Source organism: Silurus aristotelis (genome assembly GCF_946808225.1).
Source record: "Silurus aristotelis genome assembly, chromosome: 7".
Lineage (NCBI taxonomy): Eukaryota > Metazoa > Chordata > Actinopteri > Siluriformes > Siluridae > Silurus > Silurus aristotelis.
The window spans coordinates 1,754,249-1,769,248 of NC_139580.1; the positions used below are offsets into that span (position 1 = coordinate 1,754,249).

A 15,000-nucleotide genomic window follows, 5' to 3' on the forward strand; every position below is an offset into this window, starting at 1 on the left:
TCCTGGCTGTGTGCTTCGGGTCATTGTCATGTTGGAAGACCCAGCCTCGACCCATCTTCAATGCTCTAACTGAGGGAAGGAGGTTGTTCCCCAAAATCTCACAATACGTGGCCCCGGTCATCATCTCCTTAATACAGTGCAGTCGCCCTGTCCCATGTGCAGAAAAACACCCCCAAAGCATGATGCTACCACCCCCATGCTTCACAGTAGGGATGGTGTTCTTGGGATAGTACTCATCATTCTTCTTCCTCCAAACACGTTTAGTGGAATTATGACCCAAAAGTTCTATTTTGGTCTCATCTGACCACATGACTTTCTCCCATGACTCCTCTGGATCATCCAAATGGTCATTGGCAAACTTAAGACGTGCCTGGACATGTGCTGGTTTAAGCAGGGGAACCTTCCGTGCCATGCATGATTTCAAACCATGACGTCTTAGTGTATTACCAACAGTAACCTTGGAAACGGTGGTCCCAGCTCTTTTCAGGTAATTGATCAGCTCCTCCCGTGTAGTTCTGGGCTGATTTCTCACCTTCCTTAGGATCATTAAGACCCCACGAGGTGAGATCTTGCATGGAGCCCCAGTCCGAGGGAGATTAACAGTCATGTTTAGCTTCTTCCATTTTCTAATGATTGCTCCAACAGTGGATCTTTTTTCACCAAGCTGCTTGGCAATTTCCCCGTAGCCCTTTCCAGCCTTGTGGAGGTGTACAATTTTGTCTCTAGTGTCTTTGGACAGCTCTTTGGTCTTGGCCATGTTAGTAGTTGGATTCTTACTGATTGTATGGGGTGGACAGGTGTCTTTATGCAGCTAACGACCTCAAACAGGTGCATCTAATTTAGGATAATAAATGTAGTGGAGGTGGACATTTTAAAGGCAGACTAACAGGTCTTTGAGGGTCAGAATTCTAGCTGATAGACAGGTGTTCAAATACTTATTTGCAGCTGTATCATACAAATAAATAGTTTAAAAATCATATATTGTGATTTCTGGATTTTTTTTTTAGATTATGTCTCTCACAGTGGACATGCACCTACGATGACAATTTCAGACCCCTCCATGATTTCTAAGTGGGAGAACTTGCAAAATAGCAGGGTGTTCAAATACTTATTTTCCTCACTGTATATATATATATAAAAAAAAAAGAGCACAACAAACATGTTATTTTGTAGACTGTGTGTGTGTGTGTGTGTGTGTGTGTGTACAGCACCTCCTGCAGGGCTAAAAGAGCATAGGCCTGCCACATCATGTTCTCTCTGCTGAAGACCTGACACACCTCCCTCACCTGCAGAGAGAGGCAGAGAGAGAGAGAGAGAGAGAGAGAAAGAGAGAGAGAGAGAGAGAGAGAGAGAGATGATTGGGTGAATGTAACCCACAATCCAGTCATATTCAGCACAATTACTGTAAAACCTCAATATAAGTTATATATAGATTATATTATATATAAATATAATTAATAATACGTGTTACTAACGTGATTAATGCAGCATGAATTTTACCATTTTTATTAAAAATATAAATAAATAAACGTAACCCAGCCATTAGGGGGGCACAAGCCAGTGTACTCTTAGTGCCAGTCCCAAGCCCGGGTAAATGGGGAGGGTTGCGTTAGGAAGGGCATCCAGCGTAAAACATGTGCCAAATCAAATATGCGGATCACAAATGAGAATTTCATACCGGATCGGTCGAGGCCCGGGTTAACAACGACCGCCACAGGTATCGTTAGCCGACAGGGTACCGGTGGAAATTGGGCTACTGTTGGCCGAAGGAGGAGAAGGAGAGGAGGAAGACGTCTACAGAGACAGCAGGGAAAGGAGCAGTGTAGGAGAGTAGAGGTTCGGGTTGGTACTTTAAATGTTGGTACTTTGACGGGTAAAGGGAGAGAGGGAGCTGATATGATGGAGAGGAGAAAGGTAGATGTGTTGTGTGTTCAGGAGACCAAGTGGGAAGGGAGTAAGGCCAGGAACATTGGAGGTGGGTTTAAACTGTTATCATGGTGTGGATGGAAAGAGAAATGGTGTAGGGGTGATTCTGAAGGAAGAGTACAGTAAGAGTGTAGTGGAGGTGAAGAGAGTTTCTGATAGGGTGATGATCGTGAAGGTGGAGGTTGAAGGGATGATAAATGTCATCAGTGCCTATGCTCCACAAGTTGGCTGTGTGATGGAGGAGAAGGAAAGATTCTGGAGTGAATTAGATGAAGTGGTATATGGTGTACCTAGGAAAGAACGATTGGTGATTGGGGCAGACTTTAATGGGCATGTAGGTGAAGGGAACAGAGGTGATGAGGAGGTGATGGGTAGGTATGGTTTTAAGGAGAGGAATGTGGAAGGGCAGATGGTGGTAGATTTTGCTAAAAGGATGGAAATGGCAGTGGTGAACACGTATTTTAAGAAGAAGGAGGATCATAGGGTGACGTATAAGAGTGGAGGAAGGTGCACACAGGTGGATTATCTTCTGTGTAGGAGATGCAACCTGAAGGAGATTGGAGACTGTAAGGTGTTGGCGGGGGACAGTGTAGCTAGACAGCATCGGATGGTGGTCTGTAGGATGGTTTTGGAGGCGAAGAAGAAGAGGAGGAAAGTAAGGATTGAAAGAAGAATAAGATGGTGGAAACTGAAGGATGAAGAGTGTAGTGTGAGGTTCAGGGAAGAGGTCAGACAGGGGCTTGGTGGTGGTGAAGAGGTGCTGGATGATTGGGCAACTACTGCAGGAGTGATGAGGGAGGCAGCTAGAAAAGTACTTTGTGTGACATCTGGAAAATAGAAAGCAAGACAAGGAGACGTGGTGGTGGAATGAGGAAGTGCAGGAGAGCATTAGGGGAAAGAGGTTGGCAAAACAGAAGTGGGATCGACAGAGTGATGAGAAAAGTAGGCAGGAGTACAAGGAGATGCGGCAGCAGGTAAAAAGGGATGTGGTGAAAGCCAAGGAAAAGGCATATGAGGAACTGTATAAGAGGTTGGACACTAAGGAAGGAGAAAAGGATTTATACCGATTGGCCAGGCAGAGGGACCGAGCTGGGAAGGATGTACTGCAAGTTAGAGCAATAAAGGATGGAGAGGAAAATGTGTTGACTAGTGAGGAGAGTGTGTTGAGAAGATGGAGGGAGTATTTTGAGCAGCTGATGAATGAGGAAAATCAGAGAGAGAGAAGGTTGGAGGATGTGGAGTTGGTGAAGCAGGATGTAGATAGGATTAGTAAGGAGGAAGTGAGAGCAGCGATTAAGAGGATGAAGAGTGGAAAGTCGGTTGGACCAGATGACATACCGGTAGAAGCGTGGAGATGTTTAGGAGAGATGGCAGTGGAGTTTTTAACCAGATTGTTTAACAGGATTCTGGAAGGTGAGAAGATGCCTGAGGAATGGAGAAGGAGTGTGCTGGTACCGATCTTTAAGCATAAGGGAGATGTGCAGACCTGCAGTAACTACAGGGGAATTAAGTTGATCAGTCACACCATGAAGTTATGGGAAAGAGTAGTGGAAGCCAGGCTGAGAGAAGAGGTGACCATCTGTGAGCAGCAGTATGGTTTCATGCCGAGGAAGAGCACCACAGATGCCTTATTTGCTTTGAGGATGTTGATGGAGAAGTATAGAGAAGGACAGAAGGAGCTGCATTGTGTATTTGTGGATTTAGAGAAAGCGTACGACAGGGTGGAGAGAGGAGTTGTGGTATTGTATGAGGAAGTCTGGTGTGTCAGAGAAGTATGTGAGGGTGGTGCAGGACATGTATGAGGACAGTGTGACGGCAGTAAAGTGTGCAGTAGGTACGACAGACTGGTTCAGGGTGAAGGTTGGACTACATCAAGGATCGGCCCTAAACCTTTCATGTTTGCAGTGGTGATGGACAGGTTGACGGACGAGGTCAGACAGGAGTCTCCCTGGACTATGATGTTTGCAGATGATATTGTGATTTGTGGTGAGAGTAGAGAGCAGGTTGAGAAGAGCCTGGAGAGGTGGAGATATGCGCTGGAGAGAAGGGGAATGAAAGTCAGTAGGAGTAAGACAGAGTACATGTGTGTGAATGAGAGGGAGGGCAGTGAAGGGGTGCAGTTGCAGGGAGAAGAGGTGGAGAAGGTGGAGGAGTTCAGGTACCTGGGGTCAACAGTGCAGAGTAATGGAGAGTGTGTTAGAGAAGTGAAGAAAAGAGTGCAGGCAGGGTGGAGTGGGTGGAGAAGAGTGATAGCAGGAGTGATTTGTGATAGAAGAGTATCTGCAAGAATGAAAGGGAAAGTTTATAGGACTGTGGTGAGACCTGAGATGTTGTATGGATTAGAGACAGTGGCATTGAGTAAAAGACAGGAGGTGGAGCTGGAGGTAGCAGAGCTGAAGATGTTGAGGTTTTCGTTGGGAGTGACGACGATGGACAGGATTAGAAATGAGTTTATTAGAGGGACAGCACATGTAGGATGTTTTGGTGACAAGGTGAGGGAGGCGTAATTGAGATGGTTTGGACATGTGCAGAGAAGGGACATGAATTATATTGGTAGAAAAATGCTGAAGATGGAGCCACCAGGTAGGAGGAAAAGAGGAAGGCCAAGGAGGAGGTTCATGGATGTGGTGAGGGAAGACATGCAGGTAGTTGGTGTGAAAGAGGCAGATATAGAGGACAGGGTGGTATGGAGACGGATGATCCGCTGTGGCGACCCCTAATGGGAGCAGCCGAAAGAAGAAGAAGATAAATAAATAAACGTCAAAGGTGAAATGAAAAACTTTAACGCAGCACATGTTTATTCGCGACGTCTTTTTTTACTCAGATATTAAAAATTAATAAATAAATTATATTTTCAGTTTATCATCAATAAACGTTTGTTTTACTGATGCGTCACGTGTCAGTTCAGGTCGGCGCAGTAAAACACTTTCTCTGTTTATTTATCTATGATGAGGTCAGCAGGTCCCTCAGCAGTGGTGTGTGGAATAAAGCAGTGAGATGAAGCAGAAGCTTTTCCACGTCGCAACACTGCTAAATTTAATAACCAAATACATCAGTGATCTTCATTAAACAAATAGTCTCCTACAAACTTCTACACTTTTTACACACAATATTCTATTGATTTTTGATGTAATGCGTCACAGTCATGTGAAAAAATTAGGACACCCCCGTTAAATATTCAGATCTTCACTAAAGACACCTCCACCCCCATGTTTCACAGTTGGAATGAGGAGCTTTTAACAGAATACTGTATTTGGTTTACGCCAAACACGTCCTCTGTCCCACTGTCCATATAATTTAATGATTAATTACTGAAGGCCTCGGGAAGCTCGTTCAATCCTGCTCATTTCACAGGACGCTTTAAAAAAGTCTTTCCTCCAGTTTTAATTCTTTACTAATTTCACTTTATTCTCTCAGTAATGTTACAATTTATATTAAATATCCACATGTCCAAATATGTTAAAACACACAGGCTTTCATAGTGTTCACATTTTATCACATGACTAACACACACACACACACACACACACACACACACACACACACACACACACACACACACACAAAATTTCTTACGCCTCATTATTACCATATTTCTATATTTCTAATGTAATAAAAGTGAAATATCTGCACCATACTGAACTGCAGATGGAAATCAGATGCACGGCATCGTAACAGGGAGAATCGTATCGTATCGTATCGGTAGCTGCTTCATGTGTATCTTTAATGGATAGTATCGTTGGTTATGAGTTGAGATGTGAATCGCATCACCCTCATTTATGGAGATAAACATCCTGTGTGTGTGTGTGTGTGTGTGTGTATATACCAGGCGTGAAAACGGTAATTTGCGCAGGAGCAGGTCTGTGGACTTCTGATACTTTCGGATCTCCATCAGAGCTCTCGTACCAGGCCTGAACCTTCTCCGCTTCCTCGGAGACGCCTCTAAAAACACACACACACACACACACACACACTTCAGCAACTCGCTCGCTCTCTCACACACTTCAGCAACTTGCTCTCTCACACACACACACCTGAAGGTCCACTGTCTTTGCGTGTACGTGCAGGAGTCCTGCGTTTTGGGGACACCTGCTTCCGCCTGTGAGAGGACGTGTCACGCCGCATGATGTTTACACTCCACACGCCAGGAACGACACACTGATACTCTAGCGGACACACACACACACACACACACTCTGAACTCACTCTGAACTCACTCTGAACACACACACACACACACACACACACACACACACACACACACACACTCTCTAAAACCCACTGTGCAACACTAAAACACTTCTAACATTGTAACACCCGAGTCCTACACTGCTCTTCAGCAGGTGTTCTCTGATTGGTTAAAGTTTTGAGTTACTGATCAGAAGGTCGGGGGTTCAAGCTGCCGCTCTGGGGCCCTTGAGCAAGGCCCTTAACCCTCTGTACCAGAGCAGACCCTGTGATTTAGTTTATAAACAGAGAATACAGAAAAGTTCCAGAGCCTCCAAAACTATTGGAACGAGAAAATGGAGACTGCAGACTGAAGACTTTAAACCAGCAGAAGCATCAGAACACGTGACAGAGAGATGTTTCATGATGCCCAGGTGAATCAAATCACTGAAATAATTCATCACTGCTGAACTCGCTTCAGTTTCACCTGTGAAGAGCTGCATGATGTTCAGAAGAATAAACCACCATGGAGACAAATAAGCTGTTCAAGGGACAAAAGGTGAACCTTTTCACACCGAGCTGCAAATCCTGGGCCCCTGAACGAAGGCCCTTAACACCATAACTGCTCAATCATATGAATAAGATCAGTTTTACACTCTCAGCATCAGAACACTTCATTTCTCCAAACGTTCAGCTGAAATACTTCTGTGTCTAAAACTCTCCAAAGATCTTCTTCACTAGATGGAGATGTTCTTCTTTATCTCAAAACAGTTCAGTAGGATTGAGGTGCGGTGACTGGACAGGTCATGATTGAAATCACTCCAGACGTCTGTCTGATCTCTAAATAACACATACAGAACTCGGATGTCTTCAGCTCATCGTTTTGTTGTACGGTGAAGTTCAGTTCCAAAGAGCCGCAGTCCAGACTGAACTCCATGGTGATGAAGTGTGGAATGGAGACATGTTGCTTCTGGATTCATTTCACTTTCCGGAATCTTCACTGCTCCAAAACAACCCCAAACCATCAAACCTCCAACTCCATGTGTGAGTGGGGGGGTGAGGGAGTCTGATCACATCTTCTCTCCTGTTCTCCATCTTAAAAGATCTTCTGTCCATCTGAAACTCATACCCACAGAACTTTCCTCCACTCGTTCACTGTCTGATTCTTATTACACAGAAATAAAAGAAACATGCACAAGTCTAGAAAACCCTCAAGTCTCCACGTTTCCACACTTTTCACAGCCACTGTGCTTCTGCTCACATAAAGATCAGAAGATCTACCACAGAAATGATGTTGAACACATCTGGATAGAAATACAGTGTAATAAAATGCACCATTTGCTCTAAAACATTATTACATTGAAATATTAAAATCTATAATAAAAAGTAATAAAAGATAAAGTCCAGACAGACAACACACTCTACATACAGATGTTCTAACATCTGCTCAGGAACAGTACATAAATAACATCAAATACAATTCTATATAAATAATAAAAATAAAACAGATGTAAAAATGTACAGATGTTATGGTATAAAAGAGTTTTATAGAAAGTCTCGGGTTTATTTCTCCTGATCTCCTGTAGAGATATACAGATAGATATTGAGAGGAAATGAAGCTCCTCACCTAATAAAGCTGCTGCAGGTATACCCGCGGTCCTGCTCCGGATCTCAGCACTGCTTTACCCGCACCGTGTTCTCCGGACCTCCGCACCGTGTTCTCCGGATCTCCGCACCGTGTTCTCCGGACCTCCGCACCGTGTTCTCCGGATCTCCGCACCGTGTTCTCCGGATCTCCGCACCGTGTTCTCCGGATCTCCGCACCGTGTTCTCCGGATCTCAGCACTGCTTTACCCGCACCGTGTTCTCCGGATCTCCGCACCGTGTTCTCCGGATCTCAGCACTGCTTTACCCGCACTGTGTTCCGGGGAGTTTAAACAATGCCGCTGCAGCGCCGGAACTCCACACCGGCCAATCAAAGGACGCGCTTCCCCGTGACGTCACTACAATGACCGTTACTACGGAGAGCGCAAGGAGACCAAAAGGTCCTCGTGTTTGTTTTTGTTTTGTTTTTTAGTTGTGAAACGGCTTTTAAACTGGATTTTAAATCACGTGACTCTCCGAGTTCTGACATGCGTGATGGAGAGAGGAGAGAAAACAAGAAGGAAAGAAAGAATGAAATTCAGAAAAAAGGAGATTCAGAGATTCTGAAATTGAGAAAAAATGCGAAAATTCAGAAAGAAAGAAAGAAAGAAAGAAATAGAAAATTCAGAAAGAAAGAAGGAAAAAGAAAGAAAGAAAGAAAGAAAGAAAGAAAGAAAGAAAGAAAGAAAGAAAGAAAGAAAGAAAGAAATAGAAAATTCAGAAGGACTGAGATCTTGGAGAGAGTTTCAGGAGACGTGGTATTTCAGCTGAATGTGTGGAGAAATGAAGAGTCTGGATGATGAAAGTGTGAACAGATGTTCTTCATGCTGAGGAGGATTTTACACTGATTATAAAGTGGAACATCTGGATATCTATAGATTTGTTTGTTTAAAGGAGATCAGAGCGTTACATTTCTGAACATGTGGAGAAACAGAAGGAACGTGTCTTTGGTCTTATAAAACCCATAAAACTCTCAGTGCTTCCAAACCTTTCACACTATTTTTGGCTTTGCTTTGTGCAGTGTCTCTATTTCACTGTAGGTTTATCTGATTCTCATGAAGTCTGAACACTTTATTACATCCCATAATAACACTGTATATGGTCATTTAAGGGCATTGCGTTATGTAAATGAGTGCACATGCATGAGCTCTCGAGTCTGGAAGCTGTAGATGAACCAAAACACACACACACACACACACACACACACACACACACACACACACACACACACACACACTCAGACTGTTTCCACGTCATGTTTAATGCAGAGATTTTATCTCCTCATCTGTAAATCTGTAAAAAAACAAAAACCAAAAATAAGCCCCAGGTGGGTGGAGCTTCACTGGCTGTCCATCATGTGAACAGATTCCTCCACGACGTCCAGGTTGAGAGGTGTGATGGTCTTAGTCAGCACTGGAGTCGTCCCCTGCTTGTACCTGTACTGACCTTCCCTGGAGTAAAGAGAAAGAGAGAGAGAGAGAGAGGAACAGTGAGTGAGGAAGGAACATCACATCTACTCATACTGGGGTTTCATCAGCATCTGAGAGGATCTCATGTGGATCACGAATCACGCAATGGTGATGTAATGAAGCATGGAGATACTATTTTCCTATAACGGCACGTCCCGGAGTGTTTTATTGCTGTACTTAGATCTGTTCATAATACAATCTAATTTCTCTAATTTACATTTGACCACAATCCTATGTGTGTTTTTTAACGTCTAATCATGACTCCGCCCCGTCTTATCACTGACTTTTAATGTCTGATCATGACTCCTGTCCTGTTTACCTTCAGACTACATTTCCAAAGCGCTGACCATTAATGTGAAATTTAATGTGTGGGCGGAGCATCTTCCATCGACGTCCATTTGAATGAGCTGTTGCTATAGAAACCATAACGTATCAGAGCGAGGGCATTAATAGAAACCTGCCCATCCTCAGAGCTGCTGTTATAGAGAACTAATCACCATAATCACTACAATCAGAGAGTGTAGCAGTGTTGAAGGTGTTACCTCTGGCCCTTCTGTACAGGCTGGTCATACCCCCGCAGATAATCAACTCCTTTCTCTGTGATCACACACAGATCGATGTTGCTCCCAGAGCCCAGGTCGCAGAAAATCCCAGCGGCGATGGCGTCACGTACCAGCTGCTTCGCTTCGTCCAGCTGAGAGAGAGAAAGTGAGGAAACTGTAAATGTGTGCATGACCACACAGGAAATCAAAACAAATCCAATTTAACAGTAACGTGATATACCTCCATATTGGGTTTGTATCGGTCTTCAAACACAGAGATGGCAGCAGCTCCTCCAGAACCTGCAACATATCCATCATGTGATTAGTCCTGATGCAGGTACACAAGTCTTATTTTATACCCAGTGAACCTCAGGCTAACTGTCTTCATATTTAACATGCTGAAGATGCAGATTATGGATACTGTAGGAAGATGCTGCAGTTCCTTTTCTTATTTTGGTCATTAATTAGAGTGAATTAAAACTTTAATCAACACCTAGATAGAGTCAAGAACAAGTCTTAATTGCTTCACCGTGAATGCCTTCTGGAAAGGCGGTCAGCCATGATCATGAGCAAGGCCCTTAACCCCATAGCTGATCAGGCGTAACATTATGACCACCTGCCTAATACTGTGTTGGTCCCCTTTTGCTACCAAAACAGTTGTGACCCTTGGAGCATCAGCAGCATGAGCTTGTTATGCTGTTTTCTCCATACATGCCACCCACGACCCTGTCGCTGGTTCACCTCTGCTCCTTCCTTGAAGCACTTTTGATAGATACTGACTACTGCAGACCAAGAATAGTCCACACAAGCTGCAGTTTTGGGGCTGTTTGACCCAGTCGTCTAGACGTCACAATTTGTCTAACTCGCTGAAATTCTTACGTTTGCCCATTTTTCCACTGAATTTCTTTAAGGTCTAATTTTTATTTTAAATGAAACATCCATTTTTTAAACAAGACCATGTTTAGAAGCATGACTGAGATAAAATTACATCCCACAGTATCACCTGGTGTTTGGTTTGTTAGTATCTGAGCATCGGAGTGATACCTGACACCAGAACTGGTAGTGATGAATCCCTTACTGAACGGGGGGATTCTTCATATAGAGAGGTATTGTAGAAGCTAAAATAGACTGTATTTGTCACTAGTGCGCATGCTCAGGACTTGTACCCATGGCAGCAAAGGGCAGTTTATCATAGGAGCCGTGAGGGTAGATGGTGAAGAGCTGGAAGCCGGTAATGTCCACTCCTCCGACGATGAGAGACGATCCGATGTGTCCCTGATACCTGTAGCACACAAACACACCTGTCTCTCTTAGGCCATGGTGTTCATCTCATTCACCAATCAGACATGAGCAGGTCTCAGCATCATCTCTTACCTGAACAGCAACTGCTTAAGTTGCCGTGTCACCGTGGCGACGAGAGGAGGACGTCCTGTGCTCAGGGAATGCAGCTCGATGTTCGATGACATCATCTGAGTGGTGATATCAGCGTCCGCCGCCACCCCTGCTCCACAACAGCTACCAATCACAGTAAGATTAGAACACAACAGCTACCAATCACAGTGAGATTAGAACACAACAGCTACCAATCACAGTGAGATTAGAACACAACAGCTACCAATCACAGTGAGATTAGAACACAACAGCTACTAATCACAGTAAGATTAGAACACAACAGCTACCAATCACAGTGAGATTAGAACACAATACTTGGCCAATCACAGTGAGATTAGACCATGATGTTCAGCCAATCACAGTGAGATTAGAACACTAAAACTATCCAATCACTGTGGGATTAGAACACAATGCTTACCCAATGACAGTGAGATTAGAACACTACAGCTAGCAAAACAAAGGAAGATCTAAAAGAGATGGTCGTTGGAGAGACGATAGCACATCGTATCAGAGCTCTATATGAGGAGTGAAATCAGATCCCACAAATCACATCTCAGATCAGACTCCAGCACACAGTAGAACTCCTAAAGGTCCTACACCAAACACAACTCAACTAAGCCACTCACTATATGTTGGGAGCGATGTAGTGGATCTTCATGCAGTTCTTATCAGCCACAACCATGTCGTCTGTAGAGCGAGTGTCAGCACCGAGGACCACTCCGTCCTGCAGAGACTTCAGTTTAATAATGATAACACCCTGTAGATCTCTGTGTTGTGTATGGGCAGACCTTCATACAGACCTTGTAAATCATCCCTCCGATGGTGGTGCCAGTCTTCCTGGCTTTTGGAGCGCTGTAGCCCTTCCCCGTCAGACCGGCCTCCAACACCGCGTTTCTGAAAGCAGGAGAAGGGAAGGTGTGAGGCAGGTACAGTACAATATATCATTAATGTCATCATCATGTGGAACAGCCCTCTGAACAATGCCAGAGACATATTTTTAAAATATCATTTTGAATATTTGTTTTATCATATCTGTATTTAATAATAAAGTTTGGCTTTCAAACTAAAACGTCCCTAAGTTATAATTAGAGGTCGAGGCATCAATTTTCGATCGCTGGAACTTTCGGCAAAAATCCATACAGATAGTTTTTCCAGCTTCTGGTCATTATGAGGGCGACCTCTAGAGGCAAATCACTGACACCAAGTGCTGTTTTCTTTTCACGCGAGACTTCGCGCTGCACGGAGAGCGCTATATTATATTTATAATTCATAACTTATTAGAAATGAGTTTATTAGAGGAACAGTGCATGTAAGACATTTTGGAGACAAGGTGAGGGAGGCGAGATTGAGGTTTGGACATGTGCAGAGGAGGGACATGAGGTATATCAGTAGGAGAATGCTGAGGATGAAGACACCAGGAATGAGGAGAAGAGGAAGACCAAGGGGGAGGTTTATAGATTTAAAGGGAAGACATGCAGGTAGTTGGTGTGAAAGAGGCAGATGTAGAGGACAGGGGGGTATGGAGACGGATGATCCACTGTGGAGACCTAATGGAAGAAGCCGAAAGAAGAAGAACTTATTAATTATATAATTATATTTATTAATTAATATATTCATATTTATTTCTTTTAGCACATTTTCATGATTTAGTATTTAAATTTTTTTGTAATAAAGTTCAGTACTTTTGTACATTGAGTGTTATGTTTGTTTGTCTTTTATCCAGTATCCATTTTAAAAACTATCATTTGATTAATTGCTTATCGGCGGGTACGATCCAACCTCGCTATCGGAATCGGTAAACTCCACTATCGCTCGACCTCTGGTTATTAGCGTAGCCTAATTATTTGTTAGAGTCGCCAACCGCCACATGCATAAGTAAGTGAATGTTTTAATTTAAATAAAATTTTATATGAAAAAGTCATTATGGTAGAAATAATGTTTTTTTTTTAATAGACGATATCATCATTTCTTTAATCATATATTCATTAATGAAATAAAAACAGAAAAAAGTTTGGGGTTTTCCCATAGAGCATAGAAACATCTCCGGATCTAAAGTGGATCCTATCAGGATGGCTTGCAATCTAAGGTGAGAGATCTCTAGAGTTTTCTAGCATCATTTCTGCAGATCTGATGTTTACTGAGCCCAAAAGTGCTGAAGATGAAGCTTTTGATGCTCTCAACAATGAGAAACTGTACAAGAGTAGAAATATATATACACTCATCCAGACATTTGGTAGATGTTCTTTATCCAGAGTGACTTACAGTGACCTCATTATTATACACTAAGCAGTTAAGGGTTAAGGGCCATGCTCAAGGGCCCACAGGTAGTTAATGCTGGGATTAGAACCCGTGACCTTCCCATCAGAAGTCCTACATGTTAAGCACTGAGCTCCCTCTTCCACCTACAGATGTTTTACAGAAAGAAGAGCCAGTGTTGTTCCATTCATTGTTGATGTTTGGCTTCACTAATAAACTGTTGGATTTTTCACCAAACATCTAAAGCTTTACATTTACTGCATTTGGCAAACGCCCTTATCCAGAGCAACTTACAATGATCTTATTATACACTGAGCAGGGGAGGGTTAAGGGCCTTGCTCAAGGGCCCAGCAGGGGCAGCTTGATGATGCTGGGATTTGAACTTACAACCTTCTGATCAACATTTCAACCACTGAGCGACCCCTTACCCATTTCCATTTATTGCATTCGGCAGATGTCCTTATCCAGAGCCACTTACATTCATCTCATTCATACAACTGAGCAGGTATACGGTTAAGGGTCTCACTCAGGGGCCCAGCAGTGGTAGCTTGGTTTGGCTGGGATTTAAACTTACAAACTTTTAATCCATAGTCGGAAACATTAACCACTAAACTCCCACCTCCCACAAAACACTTCAGTGCAGCAAAGACACAGGAGACTCTCAGGAGCATGTGTTTTATACTTTCTCATTTCCTGAGCAACAGTTTGTCCAGTAAACACTTTATACCTTGTCCAGTTTGGGATCGGAACATTTCTTTTCTCAGGAGTGAAGAAATTATGGTTCCACTGATGTAACTTTTATATTTATGACTTTTATCCAGAGTGACTGGGCAGATGAGGGTTAAGGGCCTTGTTCAGGGCTCAGTGGAAGCTTGGTGGTGGTGGTATTTGAACTAATGTTCAAGGCCAATGTTTTAACCACTGAGCTACCACTGAGCTATTACTTAATAGTAGAAGTTCTGTTCTGTTCATCTCAAGGTCTAGTCACACAAGATGCTTCTAAAAGACCAGTTGGTAAATGGGATTCAGGTGAAGCAGGAAGGAAGTTGTAAATACAGAACATGAGCTTCTCCAGGAGCGGAGAAGGTCCACGGTAACGAGGAGACCAGTGTGTTCCTGATGTTTTAGACTTCTATTCAGCTTCTTTTCAGTTTAGAGCTATGTGTATGAAAAGCCACACACACACACACACACACACACACACACACACACACACACACACACTCACCTGCGTGCGTTCTCGAAGCTGAAACCTCCACTCGGCGCCCCAAACTGCGAGCTCGAACTCAACATCTCTCCACTCTTTCTGTCTCTTGGATGGAGGAGTGTGAAGAGAAGGAATAAAATCCTCTGTAAGCGGAAGTGAAGTGTGGAGGAGATGAAGCTGGTGGATGTGTCAGCTCTTTCTCCTTCAGCTCCAACGCGGTAGTGGAACTTTACTTTCAATTTCGGTTGCCAGAGGGACGTGTTTCATTCCAGCTCTGGGTCACACTCTAGTGCACTTCCCCTAGTGTTTAAATCCTAATAACGGAGGAGTAAATATTCAGAATAATAATGAAATGAATAATTAACAGTGATGATTAAAGTTGTGAAGTTGTGTTTAT

General features: G+C 43.4%; 2 protein-coding genes across 3 annotated transcripts in view; both read right to left on the minus strand.

The window, feature by feature from the left end:
• cenpa (histone H3-like centromeric protein A) overlaps window positions 1-8,077 on the minus strand; it is an 8,851-nt gene extending 774 nt beyond the window's left edge. The window contains exons 1-5 of one of the 2 annotated variants that reach the window (XM_083546882.1): window positions 7,918-8,077; window positions 7,721-7,821; window positions 5,961-6,092; window positions 5,753-5,868; window positions 1,212-1,286 (exon numbers count right to left, since the gene is read on the minus strand). In XM_083546882.1, coding sequence (XP_083403008.1) covers window positions 1,212-1,286; window positions 5,753-5,868; window positions 5,961-6,051 — 282 coding nt within the window. In that variant the 5' untranslated portion in view covers window positions 6,052-6,092; window positions 7,721-7,821; window positions 7,918-8,077. Of the gene's footprint in view, window positions 1-1,211; window positions 1,287-5,752; window positions 5,869-5,960; window positions 6,093-7,720; window positions 7,844-7,917 lie in introns of those variants that run through there. The other variant, XM_083546881.1, reaches the window with a different exon arrangement.
• A 900-nt stretch (window positions 8,078-8,977) lies between these two features.
• psmb10 (proteasome 20S subunit beta 10) lies at window positions 8,978-14,860 on the minus strand. Its single transcript, XM_083545663.1, has 8 exons — window positions 14,625-14,860; window positions 11,941-12,034; window positions 11,767-11,864; window positions 11,123-11,263; window positions 10,915-11,030; window positions 9,990-10,048; window positions 9,749-9,900; window positions 8,978-9,188 (listed from the first exon to the last, which is right to left on the minus strand). The coding sequence occupies exons 1-8, from the start codon at window positions 14,687-14,689 to the stop codon at window positions 9,077-9,079; spliced, it is 837 nt and encodes a 278-aa protein (XP_083401789.1). The 5' UTR covers window positions 14,690-14,860; the 3' UTR covers window positions 8,978-9,076.
• Window positions 14,861-15,000: the final 140 nt, after the last annotated feature.

What these genes read in the sequence shown, in the direction of transcription:
- psmb10 (XM_083545663.1), bottom strand. Translation starts at nt 14,689, where the DNA reads ATGTTGAGTTCGAGCTCGCAGTTTGGGGCGCCGAGTGGAGGTTTCAGC. An exon ending in TACATCGCTCCCAACATATA is followed by an intron (nt 11,264 to 11,766) that starts GTGAGTGGCTTA and finishes TGTGATTGGTAG; the next exon opens with CTGTTGTGGAGCAGGGGTGG. An exon ending in GATACAAACCCAATATGGAG is followed by an intron (nt 9,901 to 9,989) that starts GTATATCACGTT and finishes TCTCTCTCTCAG; the next exon opens with CTGGACGAAGCGAAGCAGCT.